The sequence below is a fragment of the Indicator indicator genome, chromosome 26 (assembly GCF_027791375.1).
Source record: "Indicator indicator isolate 239-I01 chromosome 26, UM_Iind_1.1, whole genome shotgun sequence".
Classification (NCBI taxonomy): domain Eukaryota; kingdom Metazoa; phylum Chordata; class Aves; order Piciformes; family Indicatoridae; genus Indicator; species Indicator indicator.
The window spans coordinates 15,076,395-15,099,020 of record NC_072035.1 but is presented as its reverse complement, the minus strand read 5'-3'; the positions used below and the strand labels follow the sequence as shown (position 1 = coordinate 15,099,020).

General features: G+C 55.3%; 1 protein-coding gene across 3 annotated transcripts in view; it reads right to left on the bottom strand.

Annotated features, from left to right (window-relative positions):
* The window catches only part of AIFM3 (apoptosis inducing factor mitochondria associated 3), a 42,266-nt gene extending 22,289 nt beyond the window's left edge, over positions 1-19,977 (bottom strand). For 2 of the 3 annotated variants that reach the window (XM_054392668.1, XM_054392670.1), the window contains exons 1-6: positions 19,947-19,977; positions 13,461-13,674; positions 7,320-7,429; positions 6,024-6,133; positions 4,384-4,428; positions 3,621-3,717 (exon numbers count right to left, since the gene is read on the bottom strand). In XM_054392668.1, the coding sequence (XP_054248643.1) occupies positions 3,621-3,717; positions 4,384-4,428; positions 6,024-6,133; positions 7,320-7,429; positions 13,461-13,674; positions 19,947-19,977 (607 nt within the window). Of the gene's footprint in view, positions 1-3,620; positions 3,718-4,383; positions 4,429-6,023; positions 6,134-7,319; positions 7,430-13,460; positions 13,675-18,619; positions 18,624-19,932 lie in introns of all 3 variants that reach the window. The other variant, XM_054392669.1, reaches the window with a different exon arrangement.
* Positions 19,978-22,626: the final 2,649 nt, after the last annotated feature.

Here is a 22,626-nt window from a genome sequence, read left to right as displayed (position 1 = left end):
CCTCCTTGGGCAGCACATTCCATGGCCAATTAGGCTTTCTGGGAGGAACTTTCTCCTCACCTGCAGCCTAAACTTCCCCTGGCACAGCTTGAGACTGTGTCCTCTTGTTCTGCTGCTGCTTGCCTGGGAGAAGAGCCCAACCCCCACCTGGCCACAACCTCCCTTCAGGGAGTTGTAGACAGCAATGAGGTCTGCCCTGAGCCTCCTCTTCTCCAGGCTAAACAGTCCCAGCTCTCTCAGCCTCTCCTCACAGGGCTGTGCTCCAGACCCCTTCCCAGCTTTGTTGCCCTTCTCTGGACACCTTCCAGCATCTCAATGTCCTTCTTAAACTGAGGAGCCCAGAACTGGACACAGCACTCAAGGTGTGGCCTGAGCAGAGCTGAGTCCAGGGCAGAATGACTTCCCTGCTCCTGCTGGCCACACTATTGCTGATGCAGGCCAGGATGCCATTGGCCTTCTTGGCCACCTGGGCACACTGCTGGCTCCTGTTCAGCCTCCTGTCCCCCAGCACCCCCAGGTCCCTTTCTGCCTGGCTGCTCTCCAGCCACTCTGTCCCCAGCCTGTAGCTCTGCATGGGGTTGTTGTAGCCAAAGTGCAGCACCTGGCACTTGGACTTGTTGAATGCCATCCTGTTGGACTCTGCCCATCTGTCCAGCCTGGCAAGATCCCTCTGCAGAGCCCTCCTACCCTCCAACAGATCAACTCCTGCTCCCAACTTGGTGTTATCTGCGAATTTACTGATGACTGACTCAATCCCCTCATCCAGATCATCAATAAAGATATTGAACAGGATGGGGCCCAGAACTGATCCCTGGAGGACACCACTAGTGACTGGCCTCCAGCTGGATGTGACTCAATTTCCTGAGGTCCCTTCCAACCCCTAACATCCTTTGATCCTGGGGAAAAAAAGCCTAAATCAAGCAAACATCTACCTTGGGGCATGCTGGCCCCCTCCAGGAGGCCATCAGGCAGCCTGATGGGCATGTCCATTCTTCCCTGGTCAAACTGGGGAGACTTGAGAGCTCATGTGTGGAGTCCCAGACCTCAACCAAGAAAGCCTCACTGGTGGGGTGCTGCAGGGGTCACAGTTTCTCCCCTAGCAATGAAAGATGCCAGCTGGGGTCAGAGCACAAAAGCTTCCCCAGAGACCAGGTCCTGGCCTCTGCCTTTGATGGTCATAGCCTGGCAGGAGGCTTCCCATTGGGTGGCTCCATGTTAGCTTCAGTGCCCATTGGCCCAAGGCACCTCTGGCATTTTGTATCTATACAAGTGGCTAGGTAGCTTAGGGGCCTTGCTCAGATCTACCTTGCTCAGCTCTGCCTTGCTCAGATCTGCTTTCTTGTTGCTTGCTGAAGCCTTGCTTGCATCTGCTGAAGCCTTGCCTCACTTCAAGCCTTGTCGTCTCGAGTGTCCTGCCTTGCCCTGTCCAGTGTCTAGTCCAGAGCCCTGGGATAAAGCCTGAGCCTCAAACTCGATTACAAACCAACAATTTCTGGAGCCTGTCAGCAGAGAGAGCAAGCTAGGGACTATCTCCAAATTCCTACTCTAATGCTTGTGAGTAAACCTGGCCTGATCATATCATCCTAAGGGTTATTGGTTGGCCTTTGGTTTCTCAGTGGGTGAAGCTATTTGTGTCAGAGCTTTTCCAGTCTCTGAACTCTCTAAATTGTGTCAAAATTGCCATTAAGCATCCTGGAAGAATTCACAACCGAATAGAACCTGTAAATAATTTCATCAGTTTTGTACAGAGTTTTGGGGTGGGGGTTTTGGGAAAATAAAATAACTATATTTTATAATTCCCACCTCGTTAATTTAACCCAAACTAATACAGCGTGTCAGCAACACCCCCCCCTGCTGATGGAGGCAGGGGACAGTGGAAGAGGTGGGTGGACCTTCCATGGACACTGCCTGGAGCATGCTGAGCCAGGCCTGATGCTGCATTGATGCCAGTATAGCCCTCACATGAGACCTTGCCCTCCGTTCTCCTGAACATGGCTGGGTCTTAGTCCTTGATGCAGTGCTGGACTGGCAGCCTCTTCTCAATACTTCTTCCTCACAACCCCAGCTTTGAAATCTCCTTTCCCACCCATCAGAACCACCCTTGGTCTTTAGGAGACCTGGAGATTTAGCTGCTGGGCAAGCCTGAGAAAGTTCCTTCAGCAGTGGCTAACATTGCCTGTGAAGTAACCTTGCTCTGCCAGGTTACACGCAGCTGGGGGGAGGGGGGCTGTGTGGCCTAAAAAAGAACCTAGCGCCCAGGTGGACAAAGAAACCTGACCCAGGAGGGCAAAGAGACTTGGTGCCCCCTCCCAGGGTGGGGGAGTCAAAGTCTATTCCACTCACTTCTTGCCCCCAAAGCCTTTTCAGGGGGAGCCACTTCCTGCCTCTCTCTCTTCTCCTGCCCTCGCCTGCCTGACAGACCTCCTGCTGCTGTTGCTGTAACCAGGTGGTGGGGCCTGTTCCATGTTGCTACAGACTGCATCTAAGAAGAATCTGCGTTTGCATCCAGAGAACCCTTTGCCAGCTGTGCCTGGCTTTCTATATATTTTTCTTTTTCCTTAAAGCTTTGTAACTTTCCTTTTACTCAAATGCCTTTTATATTTTGTTAAACTCAACCTTTTTACTTCCAAATCAATTCCAGACTGTTTTTTTCCTAATGTCACCTCTCTTTTCTCCTGCCTAATTTGCTTTTCCCTACCAGGAAAAAAAAAAAAGGGAGAGGGGAGGCAAACTTAAATCTGTTCCATTTGGGTTTTTCAACTCCGGGAAAGCTTAAACCACAACATTTGCTGAGGGTTTTGGTGACTGCCCAGCCCTACTGCACAGCAGGACAGCCCAGCTGACCTTGGGGAGCAGGGATGTCACACCCTGACTTTCAGTCAACAAACAGCAGGGACACAAGGAAGGGAAAAATGTTGCCCAGCAGCAAGGGGAAAAACTACCCTGGCTGCTTTTCCCCTCTCCTCCAGCTGCAATGAGAGGAGCAGGTGATTGCAGTGTTCCCTCCACCCAGTCCCAGTTCCAATGCTGGACACTTTGTGTCCTCCTCCCACCCTCCTTTTCACCATGGTCCAGCCCTGGCATCCAGCATACTCCAGAAACAGGCAAACTTGGTAGGTGGGATTCACCCCCATCAACCTTTCTACCAAAGCTGCATGACACAGATGGAGCTGGGACAAGAGAGAAGGAAAAGGAGCTCATCAGGTTTGTAGTTTCTTGCAGGGATTTGGTATTTTCTGGGCAAGTGGAAGAATTTCTCTGCAGAGAAGCACTTCGGGGTGCTAAGCTTTGGAGCTGCAGGCAGCTGCAGTGGGATGAGGTGGTGATGTGCAGACTCCAAGTGAAAAGGAAATCAGGGGCTGCCTGGGGAGGATGTAGAGGGAAGAGGGTTTAGGGTACCCGCTACAAAGAACCGTGACAGGGGACTCCAAAGCTCCATGGACCACAGGCACAGGCACACCTCTGGACCATGTAGGACAAAAAGGCCCAGGAAGCCCCTCTGGTGTGGGGGAGTCATGCAGGAGGAGTGACAGAAGATGCAGGGCACAGCTCCCCTGTTCTCTGCACACCCTCCCCAGGAGGGGACACCTGTGGCAGTCCCTGTGCCTGCCACCCGGTACCTGCACCGATGATCAGCACGTTGGTACTGCTCAGGTTGTAGTTGCTCAATGAGATGCATTTGGCCATCATCTTCGTCCTCCTCTGTGTCTGCAGAGCCTGTGCCACCAACAACAAGAGGAAAAATCATTCTCTTTTCTCACCTTTAACCTGGGTAGCTGAGCAGAAAAGGGGACAGCAACACTCTTGGCATAAACCAGCTTGGAGAGAGGGAAGCAACTGGGCCCTTGCAGCCGAGGACTCCAAAGCTGTGCTCATACAAATACCTTCCCACCACCCAGGGCACTACCCCTTTACAGGCTACAAAAGAAAAAGAAATTGCTCCCCTTCTGCAAATCCATCCAGCTAGACAGAGCTGGGTCAGAGACAACTCTGGGGGGTCGTGGTGTGGCTCTGCAGCCAACAGGTGAGATGGAGATGCAGAAGTCCCATCAGAAGCTTATCTTGCACCTAAGCAGAGCTTGTGTGCCTCTCAAGAAGGTGCTGGACTTGACTTGGGTGTGTTGGTTGCTGAGAAGCTCCCCAGGAGCCAGCAGTGCCCTCATGAAGCCCAGAAGGCAGCTGCGTGCTGGGCTGCAGCCAGAGGTTGCTGCTGGAGACAGGACCGGACTGGGTGGATCTTTGCCTCATTCATGTTGGATGTTCAGGTGTCCTTCTGCCCAGACCTCCCAGAGGGCCCAAAGGAAGCATTTCCCACCCCCCATGCACACAGAGCAGAAAGCCAAACCTTGGCCTTGGTTTTGGGATGCCAGTGGCCCCTCTCACCTGCTTGCTGGCTCGGATGTAGACCTTCTCCTTCTCGATCTTCACCTGAGGGCCACACAACAGTGCTGGTTTGCAGGACAGAGAATACCTCCAGCATGGGAAGGAGAAGGACTTCCTGTGTGCAACCACTACCAAACAGAGCAGCCACCTCACCAGCTCTCCTGCCAGGGTGGCTCTGGTCATGGCAGGGTTCAGCCCAGTCGGAGGCTCTGGGCTGTTTCCCGTCTCACAGCAACTATGCCCTGGGTGGGCACTGTGGAACCTGACTTCTCTCAGGCTCACAGCCTCAGTTCTCAAGCCCACCCCACTCCTCCTAAAGGCACCTCCCATGCTGTACCTCCACACTCAGGTTCCAGAAGGTTCCACCTCAACATAAAGAAGAACTTCTTTACTGTAAGGGTCACAGAGCACTGGAACAGGCTGCCCAGAGAGGTTGTGGAGTCTCCTTCTGTGGAGACTTTCAAGACCCATCTGGATGTGTTCCTGTGTGACCTGTGCTAGATTCTATGGTCCTGCTCTGGTGCAGGGGGGTTGGACTTGACCTCCTGAGGTCCTTTCCAACCCCTAACACCCTGTGAGCCTGTGATTCCCAGGAGGTGTCTGATGCCCATGGCTGGATGCAAGGGGAGCTGCTGGGAGGAGGTTGAACTGCTAGGTAAGGTGCTGCTCTCCACTGGCCACTACAGAATGTGCTTGGAAAACAGATGCTCCACATCTTCAAAGGGCATTGCTTATCCCAATGGAAACAGCCATCTTGCAGATGACACCAAACTGAGTGCTCTGGTGGATGAGATGGGATCCATCCAGAGGGGCTGGAGAAGTCAGCCAGAGTGAATCTCAAGAGGTTCAGTGAGGCCAAAACTGAAAGGTTTTGCACCTAGGTTTGGACAGTCCCCAGAACCAGTCCAGGCTGGGGGATGAAGGGCTGGAGAGCAGCCCTGTGGAGAAGGCCTTGGGGTGCTGGGGGTCCAAAGCTGGAGATGAGCCAGCACTGAGCACTGTCAACCCCAGCCTGTCCTGGGCTGATCCCCAGCAGTGTGGGCAGCAGGGGCAGGGAGGGGATTCTGCCCCTCTGCTGCACTCTGCTGAGACCTCACCTGCAGTGCTGGGGCCTGCTCTGGAGTCCTCAGCACAGACAAGGACATATTGGAGAGGGACCAGAGGAGGCCACAGCAATGCTGGGAGGGCTGGAAGCCCTCTGCTGTCCAGGGCCAGGCTGAGAGAGTTGGGCTGGTTCAGCCTGGAGAAGAGAAGGCTCCAGGGAGACCTTCTGGTGGCCTTTCAGTGCTGAAAGGGCTGCTCAGAAAGCTGGGGACAGACTTCTGATCAGGGCCTGTTGTGCCAGGCCAAGGGGTGATGGTTTGAAACTGAAAGAAGGAGACTCGTAGTGGAGAGAAGGCAGAAATGTTTGACACTGAGGGTGGGGAGAGCCTGTTCCAGGCTGCCCAGAGAGGTGGGAGATGCTCTGTGCCTGGAACCATTGCAGGTGAGGTTGGTTGTAGCTCTGAGCAACCTGCTCTGTTTGGGGATGTCCCTGCTGACTGAAGGGAAGTTGGATTGTATGGCCTTGACAGGTCCCTTCCAAGCCAAACCATGCTGTAATTTTGTGATCTCTGCTGCTGCAAGAGCAAAGGTCTCACCTGGAACCTGGGTAAACTGTCCAAGCCAGGAAAGTCCTCTATGTCTCCTGTGGTGATGTTGAAGCAAGCTCCATGCCAGGGACAGCGAATTCTTCCTTTGGACAAAACCCCTGCAGGAGACATGGCAGAGCAGAGTTGTTGCTGCAGCTGGGAAACAATAAGCAGAGCCCTCAGAGCCCACAGCCCCAGGCTTTGCTTGGGGACAGGGAGCTGCAGCCACTCCATGCCACCCAGGAGAGGTTCAGCTCCAGCTAGAGAGTGAAGCAGAAGCTGACTTGGATGGTGCCCTTGGCACTTTGTGCTTCAAAGTCACCCAAAGAAGCCCCAGCCCCGTGAGCAGCAATGGCAAGCTGGGGTCACCAGCAAACCAGGCCTGTGGCAAACTACTCCCAGGAGGTCTGTGCCACCCCCAGCCCTCTGCCTGTGCTCTCCTACCATGAGAAGTTGCTGAGATAACACTGAGCATGGGGCACAGCACCACCCTGTGCTTGGCAGCTGTTGACAGAACTGTCAACAGGGGACAGAGTGGCTGGAGAGCAGCCAGGCAGAAAGGGACCTGGGGATGCTGGGGGACAGGAGGCTGAACAGGAGCCAGCAGTGTGCCCAGGTGGCCAAGCTGGCCAATGGCATCCTGGCCTGCATCAGCAATAGTGTGGCCAGCAGGAGCAGGGAAGTCATCCTGCCCTGGACTCAGCTCTGCTCAGGCCACACCTTGAGTGCTGTGTCCAGTTCTGGGCTCCTCAGTTTAAGAGGGACATTGAGATGCTGGACTGTGTCCAGAGAAGGGCAACAAAGCTGGGGAGGGGTCTGGAGCACAGCCCTGTGAGGAGAGGCTGAGGGAGCTGGGGGTGTTCAGCCTGGAGAAGAGGAGGCTCAGGGGAGACCTCATTGCTGTCTACAGCTACCTGAGGGGAGGTTGTAGCCAGGTGGGGGTTGGGCTCTTCTCCCAGGCAAGCAGCAGCAGAACAAGAGGACACAGTCTCAAGCTGTGCCAGGGGAGGTTTAGGTTTAAGCTTAGAAAGAAGTTCTTCACAATAAGAGGGATTGGAATGGGCTGCCCAGGGAGGTGGTGGGGGCCAATGTCCCTGGAAGTGTTTAAAGAAGAGCCTGAATGAGGCACTTAGTGCCATGGTCTAGTTGATTAGTGAGGGTTGGGTGATCAGTTGGACTTGAGGATCTCGAAGGTCTCTTCCAACCTGGTTGATTCTGTGATTCTGTGATTCTGTATCTCTGGGCTCTCTTCTGCCAACACTGGGATGCCCTTGCTTAGTCTCCTGGGCTGGGATGCAGACTAACCTTTGACCAGGGGAGCCCCATAGTGGGGACATTTGTGTCCCAGAGCATGGAACTCGCCGCTCTCCTTGATGAGCAGAGCCTTCCCGCAGCCCAGGTCCACTTCCCGCATCCTGGGGAGGAGGAGCATGGAAAATACTTAGCAGAGAATCACCCACTGGGCAACAGGCACCACCCTCTTGCTCTGCATGCCCAGCCCTGCTCCCACCAAGCTCACCACCAGCTTCAACTTGCTCACCACTAGCTTCAGGGGACTTAGGGCTGTGGCTCAGCCCCTGCTGTGACTGAGCAGCTGAGGAGGTGGCTGCGCTGCTCCCACCCCGGGGGCCTCTGAGCTGGGCTGTTGAATGGCAGCTTCTTCACCTGCCACTGTCCCAAGAGGTGAGGCAAAGCACCTCCCCAGCTGCTCAGGAAGTGGTTGGTGATCTCCATCCCAGGAGAAGGTATCAGAATAAAGCATGTGGTGGGAATCCAGAAACCTAACTGTGCTTCCTGCAATGCCTCCTCCCCTCCTGGCCTCAGCAGCTCAGCTGTTCCCTGCCAGTCTTGTGTTGATTCAAAGCAAATTCAGCATTCCTGAGCATGGAAACCCAGCAGAAGTAGCTCTGACCTTTTATGTACTCCAGCCTTGGGGTCTGGTCCTGGCCACATCCCAGCATCAACAACCAGTGTCACCTTCTCCTGACAAACGCCTCAGGACAGCAGACACCTCCCTCCCTGCTGGTTCCCTCAGCTGTTTTTGCAGAGGGAAGCTCACACAGACCTGCTTGCCTGTGCTGGACCTCTGGCCCCAGCTCTGCAGCTCCAAGGGGCTTTTCCTCCTCAGCCCTGGGCTTGGCACAGGAACCAACTCAGCCCCTGAGCCTTCCCCCAGAGAGCTTCAGGTGCACTTTGAAAGGCCACAGCAGCTCTGTGGGACCCTGGACAAAAGCTGATTAGCACAGCAGGGATCTTTTACACACAAAGCTCTGCATTTTTCAGGCTCTCTGGGTCACATCAGCTGCAGTCACCTTGTCCTCAAGCAGCCAAGACAGGCTGAGGCTCCGCTCACCCTGTCCCAACCAAGAGCATCTCTTTGCAGATCATGCACCTTACCTTGTCTGTAAGAACATGAACAGGGCTGGTGAGGAGCAGTTGAGGGACCTGGGCTGGTTTAGTCTGGAGAAGAGGAGGCTGAGGGGAGACCTCAATGCTTTCTACCTGAAAGGAGGCTGAGGTGGGGGTTAGTCTCTTCCCCCTATTCTCAGGTGGCAGAACAAGAGGAAATGGCTTGAAATTGTGTCAGGGGAGGGTTAGGTTGGAGATGAAGAAAAATTTCTTTGCTGCCAGAGTGATCAGGGACTGGAACAGGCTGCCCAGGGAGGTGGTGGAGTCCCCATGCCTAGAGGGGTTCAAAAAACGTGTGGCCATGATAACTGGGGCCGTGGTTTGGTGGCCATGGTGGTGTTGGGTTGCTGGTTGCACTGGATGACCCTGGAGGGCTTTTCCAAGCCAAACAATTCTGTGATTCAATGAAAGAGCTCTGAAGCATCCCCAGCTGCTGAGTGCTTGATGATGTCACTAGTGCTGAAGAGCAGCATTTTGGCAAACCCTCTCCAACTCCCATAGCTCTCAGGTGAGAGCCAACCTGCAGCCCTGCACCTCTGCACCAGTGTGGTGGTACTGCCCCCCCAGCAGCCAGCTGCCCAGGCCTGCCTGGGAACCACTGAGGGCCTCCCCCACCTGCCCAGGGGATTTTTGTGGCTTTTGCAAGGCCAGGTTGGATGAGGCCTTGAGCACCCAAGCCTAGCTGGGAGGCATCCCAGCTGATGACCCCTGAGGTCCCTCCCTACCTAGACCATTCTAGGATTCTATGATTGTTGCAGCCATGGTGGTGAGGCCAGTGCTCAGCCTGGCAGCACTACTGTAGCACCACCTGGGGCAAATTTTCATGCAGGTGCCTGCTCTACCTGCATCACCCATCTCACTAGCCAGCAAATGCTCCCTTTCCATGCCACCTCAGGTGAACCCAGCAGCAGGACTCATCACATCTTCCCTGAGCACAGGTTAGAGGCTGCCCTGCTGGAGAGCAGCTCCACAGAGAAAGACCTTGGGGTGCTGGTGGACAGCAAGTTCTGCCTGAGACAGCAATGTGCCCTTGGGGCCAAGAGAGCCAATGGGATCCTGGAGTGCAGCAAGAAAAGTGTGGCCAGCAGGGCTAGGGAGGTTCTGCTCCCCCTCTGCTCTGCCCTGCTGAGACCACAGCTGCAATCCTGTGTCCAGTTTGGGGCTCCCCAGTTGAAGAGAGACAGAGACCTGCTGGAGAGAATCCAACAGAGAGCCAGGAGGATGCTTAGGGGACTTGAGCATCTCCCCTGTGAAGAGAGCCTGAGAGCCCTGGGGCTGTTTAGTGTGGAGAAGAGAAGGCTGAGAGGGATCTGATCAATGTCTATCAATAGCTGAGGGGTGGGGGGCAAGGGGAGGGGGCCAGGCTCTGTTTGGTGGTTCACAGTGATAAGACAAGGAACAAGGAGTTCAAACTAGAACGTAGAAGATTTCAGCTCAACATGAGGAGAAACTTCTTTGCAGTGAGGGTGACAGAGCCCTGGAACAGGCTGCCCAGGGGGGTTGTGGAGTCTCCTCTGGAGACTTTCCAACCCCACCTGGATGCATTCCTGTGCAGACTCCCCTAAGTGATCCTGCTCTGGCAGGGGGCTTGGACCTGATGATCTCTGGAGGTCCCTTCCAACTTCTGATATCCTGTGATCCTGTGATCCAGCAGCAGAACTAACCACATCTGCCCTTGGGAGCCACTTGGCCCCAATAATTTGGCAGCCGCAGTCCCCAGCTTTGCAACTCTGCTCCCTCCCTGCCTAGGACACTTGGCACTTGGAGGACCTTCCATCAGCAGAAGGGGATTAGAGTAGGACAAGCCCTACTGCATTCCTCAGATAAAAACTGGGGTTAAATGACAACCATAACTCCAGGGGAAGATAAGATAAGATAGGAGGATAGGTTTACAACTCACCCAAGGAACTGCATGATCCCAGAAGGTCAAAAAAACAAACCCCACCCCAGACGTGGGGTCTTCAAGGCAGCAGGCAGCCCCCTGCAAGGCTCCCAGCAGCCCCCTGCAAGGCTCCCAGCCCCACACTCCCTCTGGATGATGATTTACTGATCCCTGCTGAGCTACTTCCTCACCTGGGAATTGCTCCTGCTGCCCCACTCCCCACTGGGAAGCCCCAGCTCAGCTCAGCTGTGCCCTGTGGAGGACCTTTGCCCAGGGGCTGAGGGAGAACTGGGGGCTGTTTGCTGCCTGCAGCTATTGACCTCTCCCAGTCAGCCTGCTGGGGTGGTGCCTGGGTACAGCAGTGCTACAGCTGATCCTCCAGTATCTTTTACAGGTTTTGCTGATGCCACCTTGGACCTTGAAAGATAGAAAGGGTAGGCAGAAAGAGTGCCTTGTGCTGGCAGATTCCACTGACACCATGCAGAGGTGAGTGAGGGCTTGTGCCAGTGCCCTGCTCTACTGCTGTGCCCATGCCATGCACACCCTGCCCAGCACAATACTCAGGAGAAGCATCTTGGAAAAATCCCTCAGGCTACTTAGAGTGAGGAAAGGCTCCTCTGGGATGGCTCTTTGCTTGCACAGCATGATGGGATCACAGATAGAGTTCATTTGGTTGGAAGGAACCTGTCAAGGGCATCCTGTCCAACCCCCCTGCAGGCAGCAGGGACACCTCCAGCTAGAGCAGGCTGCACAGGGACACAGCAAGGCTGAGCTTGGATGTCTCCAGGGATGGGGCCTCAAGCACAGCCCTGGGCAGCCTGTTCCAGTCTCTCCCCAGCCTCACTGTGCACAACTTCCTCCTAATGTCCAACCTCAATCTGCCCTGCTCCAGTTCCAATCCATTGCCTCTCCTCCTATCCCCACAGCCCCTTCTGAACAGTCCCTCCCCAGCCCTCCTGGAGGTCCCCTTCAGATCTTGAAATGCAGCTCTGAGGTCTCCTGGAGCCTTCTCTTCTCCAGGCTGAACAGCCCCAACTCTCCCAGCCTGTCCCCACAGCAGAGGTTCTGCAGCCCTCTGATCATCTGTGTGGCCTCTTCTGGACCCTCTCCAGCAGGTCCATGTCTCTCTTGTGTTAGGGTAGTCTAACCCTGCTCTCCCTCAGCTTCAAACCATTCCCCCTTGTCCCTCTTAGGAAAAGTCCCTCTGCAGCCTTCCTGTAGGAACCCTTCAGGTACTGGAATGCAGCTCTAAGGTTCCCCTGGAGTCTTCTCTAGGCTGAACACCTCCAGCTCCCTCAGCCTGTCCTCACAGCAGAGCTGCTCCAGCCCTTGGATCATCTTTGTGGCCTCCTCTGTACTCTCTCCACAGCTCTGTGTTCTTCTCATGCTGGGGACAGCAGAACTGGAGGCAGGATTGGAGGTGGGGTCTCAGCAGAGCAGAGCCAAGGGCAGAGTCCCCTCTCCTGCCCTGCTGCCCACACTCCTCTGGCTGCAGCCCAGCACACAGCTGCCTGCTGGGTTGCACTGCTGGCTCCTGGGGAGCTTCTCAGCAACCAGCACCCCCAAGTTTAGCCCAAAGGAGGCTGCAGTACCTGGATTATTCTAGAACATTGGTAGTTCAGTTTAAAGCAAAGAGATGCCAGACTCCTGCTGTGTTCCACAGACCTGATATCACTCTCTCACTGGAACAAAAGCTGTTTCCAACTGGTTCCTTTCCCAGAAGGACTGAGCCTGCTGTGATGCTGGCGACCAGTCCAACAAAAGATGCAGCATGAAAGCCACATCTACCCCAGAAAAGGAAAAAAAAAACAGCCTGGGAAGCACCCTGACCCCCAACAAGCACTTTGCAGGCTTCACAGGGATGTGAAATCAGGGTGGTGAAGCTGCTCAGAACTGAAAGCTGCTGCCATCAGCAAAAAAAAAAAAAAAAAAAAAAAAAAAAAAAAAGGGAAAGCTGCATCTTTGGTGAATGAGCAGCTTGAAAGAGCTGAGCTCATCTGGAAGAGGCAGGCACTGCAGCAGGGATGGCCACTCAGCCTCTCTGCTCTGTGGTGCTGCCCATGCTGCATGGTGCCACTGCTGCGGCCTAGCAAAACTCATCAGGGCTGCCTGAGGCCAGCTAAGCAGAGCCCCTGCAGCCATTCTGGTAGACATCACAGCTTCCTGAGACAAGTCCCAGGGCAGATCATGCAGGGAAGGGCAGAACTTCTGGGGGAAAGGAACAGTTATCTGTGGTTCACAGCTTCAGAGATTGCATTGGGCTGGAAGGGACCCTCCAAGGTCATCTTGGCCAACCCCCCTGCAGGCAGCAGGGACACCTCCCACCAGCCCAGGTTGCTCAAGGCCTCATCCAGCCTGGCCTTGAACACCTTCAAGGGGGGACATCCATGACCTCCCTGGGCAAGCTGTTCCAGTGTCTCACCACCCTCACTCTAAAGAATTTCTTCCTAATCTCCAGTCTCAATCTGCTCTCCTCTAGCTTTAATTCCTTGCCCCTCATCCTGTAACTACAAGCCCTTGCGAAAAGTCCCTCCCAAGCTTTCTTGTGGACCCCCTTCAGGTACTGGAAGGCTGCTCTAAGGTCTCCTCACAGACTGCATTGGGTTGGAAGGGACCCTCCAAGGGCATCCTGTCCAACCCCCCTGCAGGCAGCAGGGACACCTCCAGCTAGAGCAGGCTGCACAGGGACACAGCAAGGCTGAGCTTGGATGTCTCCAGGGATGGAGCCTCAAGCACAGCCCTGGGCAGCCTGTTCCAGTGTCTCCCCAGCCTCACTGTGCACAACTTCCTCCTCATGTCCAACCTCAATCTGCCCTGCTCCAGTTCCAAACCATTGCCTCTCCTCCTATCCCCACAGCCCCTTCTGAACAGTCCCTCCCCAGCCTTCCTGGAGGTCTCCTTCAGATCTTGAAATGCAGCTCTGAGGTCTCCCTGGAGCCTTCTCTTCTCCAGGCTGAACAACCCCAATTCTTTCAGTTTGTCATTGTTAAGAGAGGTTCTCCAGCCTTCTGCTCATCTTTGGTGGCCCTGTTTTATTTCATTGTTTCACTAAGCTAAACCATGACTTTCAGGAACTCAAGAGAACAGGGAGAAGGGATTCACTTTGAGTTGTGAGGCCTCTTAGGTTTTTACCTGCAGACACTCTAGGCACTTACTGTCCATTCTCCAGGTCCTTCATGTGGCACACAGAAGCTTCCACCACATCCTTTGGGTTGTGGTAGGGATTGCTGGCAACGGGATGCTCCTCCAGGTGGTAATGCCGGGCAGTGCCATTGACTTTGTAGATCAGGGGGCTAGCTTTCCCATTGGGAGACATCTCCTCCTTGCTCCTCTCCTTCTCAGGTATCACAACTTCAATTTTCACTTCAACTGCAGGAACAAACAGAAAGTTTTGTCGAAGTTAAGATGGAGGTTTTGCTGCCATTCTGCCTCCGACTTTGAAGGAGCTGAAAGGCACCAAAACAAACATATTTTATTGATTCCTTTGGGAATCAATCACAGAATGGTAAGGGTTGGAGCATCCAATTAGTGCCATGGTCAGGTTGATTAGATAGGGTTGGGTGATCAGTTGGACTTGATGATCTTGGAGGTCTCTTCCAACCTAGTTGATTCTGTGATTCAGTCCAACCCCCCCTGACTCTCCCATGCTCAGTGCAGAGGTTTGTCAAACATTGATCCATGCCTATCAATATCTGAGGGATGGGTGTCAGAATGAAGGGGCCAGGGTCTGTTTGGTGGTGCCCCGTGACAGGACAAGGAGCCAAAGGGATGAGCTGGAAGCCAGGAAGTTCCACTTCAACATGAGGAGAAACTTGTTTGGAGTGAGGGTGCTGGAGGCCTGGAGCAGGCTGCCCAGAGAGGTTGTGGAGTCTCCTTCTCTGGAGCCTTTCCAAAGCCATCTTGGCTGTGTTCCTGTGTGAGCTGCCCTGGGTGACCCTGCTTGGAGTTGGAAGGGACCTCCAGACATCATCCAATCCAACCTCTCTACCAGAGCAGGGTCACGCAGTGTAGAGGTTTTGCAAACCCCTCTCCCATGCCTGGTGTAGAGATTTTGCCTACCCCTCTCCCATGCCCAGCACAGAGGTTTTTCAAATGCCTCTCCCATGCCCAGTGCAGGGACAGGGCTGCTGCAGCTCCAAGGCACACGAGGGTTCCTTTTCCATGCCATCCTGGCCTGGCTGCCTGGCTGGGAGCAGCTACTGGCATCCCACACGGTGCCAGCTGGCAGCTCCTTGCTTATGCATCATGCACCCAGGAGGGGGGAAAAAAACAAAACAAACCAAAACTCTGCAGAGATTGAGAAGCGGAAGCTTCAGAAGAGGATCTGGCATCACGGGATTGCAGCACTGGAAGCAGCAGCAGATCCCTGCTGCTGGAACACGAGCTCCACATTAAACATTTAAATACCAGGATGGGGTCAGGAGCTGCTGCAGCAGCCTGTCTGCAGGGCTGCCTCTGGTACAGGCAGCACAGTTATTAACTCTCACAGGGCCCTACCCCCTCCCCATCCATTCCCAACCCCTCCCAAAGCTCTTGTAGCAGTGATCTGCTCATCCAAAGGTCTTCCTGCCAGACAGCAGTTGTGTGTGCAATGCCAAGGTTAGCTCAGGAAATGCTGGGGGTGCTCAGGGGGCCTGAGGGTCTCCTTCAGATAGAGGAAGATCACAGAGTCACAGAAAACATCCAGTGGGAAGAGAGCTGCAAGCTCATCCAGTCCAGCCCTCACCCAGCACTGCAGGGGCACCACTGAGCCACGGCCCTCAGCACCAGCTCCACAGCTGCTGGAACCCCTCCAGGGATGGGCACTGCAGCACTGCCCTGGGCAGCCTCTGCCAAGCTTGGAGAAGCCTTCCAGGGCAGAAAGAGTTCCTGAGCTCCAGCCTGAGCCTCCCCTGCTGCAGCTTGGAGCCATTGCCTCTGGGCCTGTCCCTTGCCCCCAAGGAGCAGAGGCTGCCCCCTCCTCACTGCAACCTCCCCTCAGGGAGCTGCAGAGAGCAAGGAGGTCTCCCCTCAGCCTCCTCTTCTCCAGCCTCCACACCCCCAGCTCCCTCAGCCCCTCCTCATGGCCCAGGTGCTCCAGGGCCTTCTGCAGCCTCCTTGCCCTTCTCTGGACAGGCTCCAGCCCCTCCATGTCCTTCCTGCAGTGAGGGACCCAGAGCTGAGCACAACCCTCAGGTGTGGCCTCAGCAGTGCTGAGCACAGGGGGATGGTCACCTCCTGTCCCTGCTGCCCTCCCTGTTTCTAACCCAAGCCAGGATGCCCTTGGCCTGCTTGGCCACCTGGGCACTGCTGCCTCCTGGGCACTGACTGCCAACCAACAGCCCTAGGTCCCTCTCTGAGCTGCAGCTTTCCAACCACACATCCCCAAGTCTGTAGCTCCCCATGGGGTTGTCACCTCCCTGTCTGTAGCTCCCCATGGGGGATGGTCACCTCCCTGTCCCTGCTGGCCACAGTGATGGAGCAGATAAAAATTCCTGAGTATTTGTTTTTGACATTGACACCAGACTGCACCTGAAATGCTCCTTTCATGTCGAAACAGCACTGACTGAAGCTGGAAGAGGGCAGACTGAGATTGGAGATTAGGAAGAAATTCTTGACAGTGAGGGTGGGGAGACACAGGAACAGGTTGCCCAGGCAGATTGTGGATGCCCTCTCCTTGGAGGTGTTCAAGGCCAGGTTGGATGAGGCCTTCAGCAATGTGGTCTTGTGGTGAGTGTCCTTGCCCATGGCAGGGTGGGGCTGGAACTGGGTGATTTTTATGGTCCCTTCCCACCCATTCTATGAATCTGTGATGGGGGAAACAGCTCTGCTCTGTCCCTGCCTTACTTGCTTCTCCTTCATCCAGGCAACAGGTGGCTTTTTAACAGAAATCAGGGTCACAGAAACATTCAGGTTGGAAAAGAGCCTCAGCATTACCAAGTCCAACCCAGAACCCTACTCTACAAGGTTCACCCCTAAACCACATCCCCAAGCACCAAACCACTTTTAAACACATCCAGGGCTGGGGACTCCACCACCTCCCTGGGCAGCACATTCCAATCCCTGACCACTCCTGCTGGGAAAAAAGGTTTCCTAATGTCCAGTCTAAACCTACCCAGTGGCAGCTTGAGGCCATTCTCTCTTGTTCTCATGACCTGTGAGAAGAGACCAGCAGCAGCCTCTCCACAACCTCCTTGCAGATAGCTGTAGACAGCAATGAGGTCTCCTCTCACCCTACTCCTTTCTAAACTAACCATCCCCAGCTCCCTCAGCCACCCCTCACCAGATTTCTTCTCCAGGCCCTTCACAGCTTCCTTGCCCTCCTCTGCCCTGGCTCCAGCACCTCCACACCTCTCTTATGTTGAGGTGCCCAAAACTGGACACTACACTCAAGCTGTGGCCTCACCAGAGCTGAGGACAAGAGGACAATCCCCTCCCTGCTCCTGCTGGACACAGCACTTCTGATGCAAACCAGGATGCCACTGGAACTGGAGAAGACCACCAGTGATGGTGCACAGCTCCTACAAGAAACAGGAAGGACAAACCATCCCCCAGCCCTCTTTGCCAGCACGTTGGGGCTCTGCAGATGCCTCTCTTTACCTAACTGCCTTGGCAGGTTTGATCAGCAGGGCTGCGGAGGAAGCACCACAGTCAGCGCTGCACTAAGCAGGGGCTGGTGGGGGAAAGGGAAACGCTTGTCAAGAGCCTTTGAAGAGTGCTAATGAAGCCCAGAGTTGCAGGGAGAGCCTTAGCTGCAGGATGGGATTTCCAGGCACTTGGCCCTGGCTATGCAAATCCAGCCCTACATGAAAACCTGCAGCTCGAGAAATGTGCCTGCAGAGCAGAGCATTTCCCTGCCTCCACCAGTCCAAGGCTAAACACAAATCCTGCTGATGCTAGGCAAAAGGAAGGGAAGCTGCCAGCAGACTTTGTTCACAAGTTCAGTCAACAAAGACATTGATTCCTGGATGGGTTTCCACCCCTTTTAAAACATCCCAAAGCAGGACAGCAGCAGTGTGGGTTTTCATGAAAGAGAGCTGCAGCTGGCAGTGCCAAATGCCACCCAGAAAGCATCACAGCACAAGGGCAAAATCCTTGCTTTATGCTCTCCTTATGCCTTGCAAAGCCTAAGAAGAAGACCTCACTCAGTGGATGCTTGGTGGGGGTCACTGCTTCTGTGACCCCTCTGACCTTTCAAGTCCTTCAACCTGAAGTTCATAGATCCACAAAATGGTTTGGTGACTACTGTCACCAGAGAGACTCTTGGAGCCTTCATCCATCCCTCTACAGGACCTGCAGAGCAGGATCCAGCTCTGTCCCTACTCCACACTACCACCTTATTCATAGACTCATGGAATGGGTTGGGTTGGAAAGGACCTTAAAGATTCTCCAGTCCCCAACCCCCCTGCCATGGGCAGGGACACCTCCCACCAGCCCAGGTTGCTCAAGGCCTCATCCAGCCTGGCCTTGAACACCTCCAGGGAGGGGGCAGACACAACTTCCCTGGGCAACCTGTTCCAGAGTCTCCCCACCTTCACCACCTTCCTAATCTCCAGTCTAAATCTCCCCTGCTGCCTGAGGCAATGAAGACAAATTGACAATAAAAAGTCCCCAAAAAAGACTTTCTCTTTGCCCACAAGGGCTGGGTGTGGATGCAGCTGGATCTGACAGATCAGTGCCACTTTCTGGTTCCCCTTGCTCTTGGGCACAAGCAGGTAACCAGACAGGGTCATCCTTCAGCTCCCCTTCATGTGGCCAGACCAAGCTGCAGGATGGGAGCTCTCCCCAAAGGGAGCTTCACACACAGGCTGTTAGGGGTTGGAAGGGACCTCCAAAGATCATCCAGTCCAACCCCCCTGCAGGACCATAGAATCCAGCACAGGTCACACAGGAATGCATCCAGAGGGGGCTGGAAAGTCTCCACAGAAGGAGACTCCACAACCTCTCTGGGCAGCCTGTTCCAGTGCTCTGGGAGCCTCCCAGGGAAGAAGTTCCTCCTCCTGTTGAGGTGGAACCTCCTGTGCTGCACTTTCTCTCCATTGCCCCTTGTCCTATCCCAGGGGGCAAGTGAGCAGAGCCTGGCCCCTGCCTCTTGCCCCCCAGCCCTCAGCTCTTTAGAAACATTTCTTCAATCCCCTCTCAGTCTTCTCTTCTCCAGACTAAGCAGCCCCAGGGCTCTCAGCCTCTCCTCACAGGGCACTGCTCCAGTCCCTCAAGCATCCTGGGAGCCTCTCTTGGACTCTCTGCAGCAGATCCCTGTCCCTCTTGAACTGGGGAGCTCAGAACTGGATGCAATATTCCAGGTGTGTCCTCACCACTGCTCCAGCCTCCCCACTGGTCTCTATGGAGCATCACCGGGGTGGTGCAGGTGCTGCTGGCTGTGGTGAACCCTGGAGAGATCATGGTGGAATTTTATGCTCCTGTTGCCAGCAGGGACTCAGGACAAGGCTTGGTGTCAACACTTCCCCACCAGGTCTCCCTGTGCCCACCTTAGCCAAACTTCAGAGCAGGGAGCCCACCATGCCCAGCTGTGGCAGGAGCATGCAGGGCAAGGGGAACATTGATGGCCAGGTGCCTACAGCTGCCTTCCCCACCAGACGCAACACACATGGAGAAGCTTCACCAAAAAAATAAAATCCAGAGAGCAGAGCAGCCTCAGGACTTGGCCTGGGTGGTGACACTGAGAAAGCACCAAGAAACCAAGTAGTAGGTGGTCCTCGTCCTTCCCTGGTCATCGTCTTCCAGCTGGGACCAACTTAAGGACTGGCCAGAGATCAGCACAGCCACAGCAAGAAGGTGCTGGAACCACAGACATCCGTCTGTCCAGGGACAACTGTCACACAAACCCACTGTGAGACATGGTGTGGGGGGGGACAGTTCTGCTCCCAGGCACCATGGGGAGCCACAATCAGGGAGGGTGCTGGGGATAGGAGATGGAACAAGGGAAGCACCCCTACTGTGGAGACAGACTGAAAGAATTGGGGTTGTTAGCCTGGAGAGGAGAAGGCTCCAGGGAGATCTCAGAGCTGCATTTCAAGATCTGAAGGGGACCTACAGGAGGGCTGGGGAGGGACTGTTCAGAAGGGCCTGTGGGGAAAGGAGGAGAAGCAATGGTTTGGAACTGGAGCAGGGCAGATTGAGGTTGGACATGAGGAAGAAGTTGTGCACAGTGAGGCTGGGGAGACACTGGAACAGGCTGCCCAGGGCTGTGCTTGAGGCCCCATCCCTGGAGACATCCAAGCTCAGCCTTGCTGTGTCCCTGTGCAGCCTGCTCTAGCTGGAGGTGTCCCTGCTGCCTGCAGGGAGGTTGGACAGGATGCCCTTGGAGGGTCCCTTCCAGCTCGATGCACTCTGTGAAGCTGGGAGATGGGACAGGGAAGAGCTGGCAGCAGGTGTTTGGACAGAGTTGCAGGGCATGTGCTGAGCTCTCCTCCAGCCTGCCCACCACCCTTGCACTGCTGCAGCCACCACACAGCTCCCTGCCCTGGCAAGTGAGAGCAGTGAGGAATTTGGGGGGGGGGGGGGGCGGAGTGGGGATTAAGGGCTGCTAATCCTCCCCGCAGGAGCCGAGAATTAACATTCCCCGCTGGCACCCGCTGGCACTGACCTACTTCTGCCCACGGGACAGGGTGGGGTGGGGCAGGGCACTGGAAGGCAGTCACCTGGTTTGGGCTTCGAGAAGCATCCTCCCATGGTGCCAGGTGGGATGGGCAGCAGGCAGCTGGGCAAGGGCGTGGGCACAGCCTGGCATGGTCGAGTGCCCACTCAGGCCGCGCTGGGCTCCAGGCGTCGGCTGCCACCTGCAGCGGGAGGAGAAAAGCTCCGTGAGAAGTGGGACAGGCAGCTGTGGGTGATACAGGGCAGGGGAGCAGAGATGCTGCCTGCCCCAGCCACGGCAGGCAGGAGCCAGCAGCACCAGTACAGCAGGGAAGGGGGACGGCAGCGAGTCCAAGTGCCCACTGTGACCCGAGTGCCAAGGGGAAGTCCCTCCAAGCAGGGTCACTGAAGGCAGGTCCTGCAGGCTGCCCAGTCACAGAATCATAAGATCACAGAATGGTAGGGGTTGAAAGGGACCTCCAGAGAGCATCCAGTCCAACCCCCCTGCCAGAGCAGGGGCACCCAGGGAAGGGCACACAGGAGCACAGCCAGGTGGGCTTGGAAAGGCTCCACAGAAGGAGACTCCACAACCTCTCTGGGCAGCCTGCTCCAGGCCTCCAGCACCTTCACTCCAAACAAGTTTCTCCTCATGTTCAGGTGGAACTTCCTGGGTTCCAGCTTCTCCCTGTGGTTCCTTGTCCTGTCACTGGGCACCACCAGACAGAGCCTGGCCCCTTCATCCTGACACCCACCCCTCAGATATTAATAGACATTGATCAGGTCCCCTCTCAGCCTTCTCCTCTCCAGGCTAAGCAGCCCCAGGCCTCTCAGTCTTTCTCCACAGCAGAGATGCTGCAGTCCCTTCATCATCCTCATAGCTTTCTGTTGAACTCTTTCCAGCAGATCCCTGTCTCAAGGTGGACACTGAGCCAACAGGACCTTCCTGGCCTCAAGCCCTCAGGATGCTGCTCATGCTGAGGGGAACACAGCAGAAACCCCTCAACCACCTGGGAAGGTGGCAGAAGGCTGGCTCCTGAATATACCTCACCAGAGGATACCTCCATCTTCTCCAAGAACAGGCAGTCCGATGGCCATGGGACTGCTCTCCATCTGGTCTGGCTGGTTTTACAAGGGACTTTGTGAGGAATGCCTGAGCTCTTGCCCCTGAGTATCAGTCACTTGTCTTGAGATGCCCTGGCATTGTTTGGTCCTCAAAGCCTGCAATCTGCAGCCAGACCTTCAGGCCCACTTCACATCTCCTCATTTCCCCACCAATGGTCCCTCTGGGCCCTTCAGAGGCACAGGCTCTGCTCTGGCTGCCTGAGCCACCCACAAACTTCTAGGGCAGGGCAGAGCACAGTGCACATTACACAGAAGCACAGAATGTTAGGGGTTGGAAGGGACCTCCAGAGATCATCCAGTTGTTGGTGCTGGATTTACCTCTCTGCTCGCTGCTGAGCCCCAGGCTCCTGCTCCAGCTGAGTGCTGGGGGGCAGCTTTGTGTTGCCTGCCTGGGACCCTGGCATATGTCTGAGCACTGATGCCCAGTGACATGGGCATCTCCCAGAGCAGTCTGCAATCCAAGCTAGCTCCAGCAGGAGACATCAGCTGGAGACCTTGCCACGTGGAGCACTGAGCACAGACATGCACTGTTCCCTGCTGGCCCTGCCCAAGTCAGTCCTGAGTGCAACCAAAGGGAGAAGTGGGGAGAGAGGGTTGCTGCTTCTCATCTTCTTTCCTTGTGCCCAGTGCAAGTGCCCATCCCATGCCTATTGTTATCCTCCCCCAGTCCCCCAAACAGACTCTCCGGAGAGGGGGTCTTACCACCCCACTAAACCCCTCCCCTCAAGCCCTAGTCCCGCATCTTGCCTCTCCTCCATGCATCTTCTCCCATTTCCTCGCCCTGGTGATCTGAGGACTCCCAATGCCAGCAAGAAGAAAAGGGAAGGAATCTCCTCCCACAAGGGCTGGGTGTTAGGCCAGAGAAGGGAGGGGCTCTGGTGCCAACCTACTGCTTGCTCTCAGAGAAGGAAAGCTGGAACATGGGCCCTGAGGATGGAGAAGCTAAAGATGCTGAAGCTGCTGCCAGCTGCTGAGGACCCCAGTTGTGGTTACCAGAACAGGAAACATCTTGAGCTCTGGGTCCTGCAATCCCAGACCCTCAAGGCTTTGAAGGGCCACAGCCCCGTGGCCTCCCACAGCTGCACCTCCTGCACTGCCCTATCCTCCTCTTGGGCCAGCCTCAAGCCAGCCCTGGGGCTGCTGGGCACACAGTTCAGGTTCCCAAGGTCTAAAGGCTCAAGAATATGAGCATCAGTTCAAGGTTCCCAGGCAAGGATGGCAGCATCCTGACATCACCAGCAACCAATCTCCAGTCTACCAGGCAGTTCAGGATCATGTGTTCAGCCACGGATTGAAACTCCAGCACAGGAGGTTCCACCTCAACAGGAGGAGGAACTTCTTCACTGGTGCTTCCCAGAGCACTGGAACAGGCTGCCCAGAGAGGTTGTGGAGTCTCCTTCTGTGGAGACTTTCCAGCCCCATCTGGATGCATTCCTGTGTGACCTATGACCTGTGGATTCTATGGTCCTGCTCTGGCAGGGGGTTGGACTCAGTGATCTTCTGAAGTCCCTTCCAAACCCTAACATCCTGTGATCCTATGATCCTCCCTCTCTTGATTTCTGCTGAGAACAGGTTCTGCAGGCACCACTGCCTGGTGCCTCCACCCTCTCACAGGTGGAGATG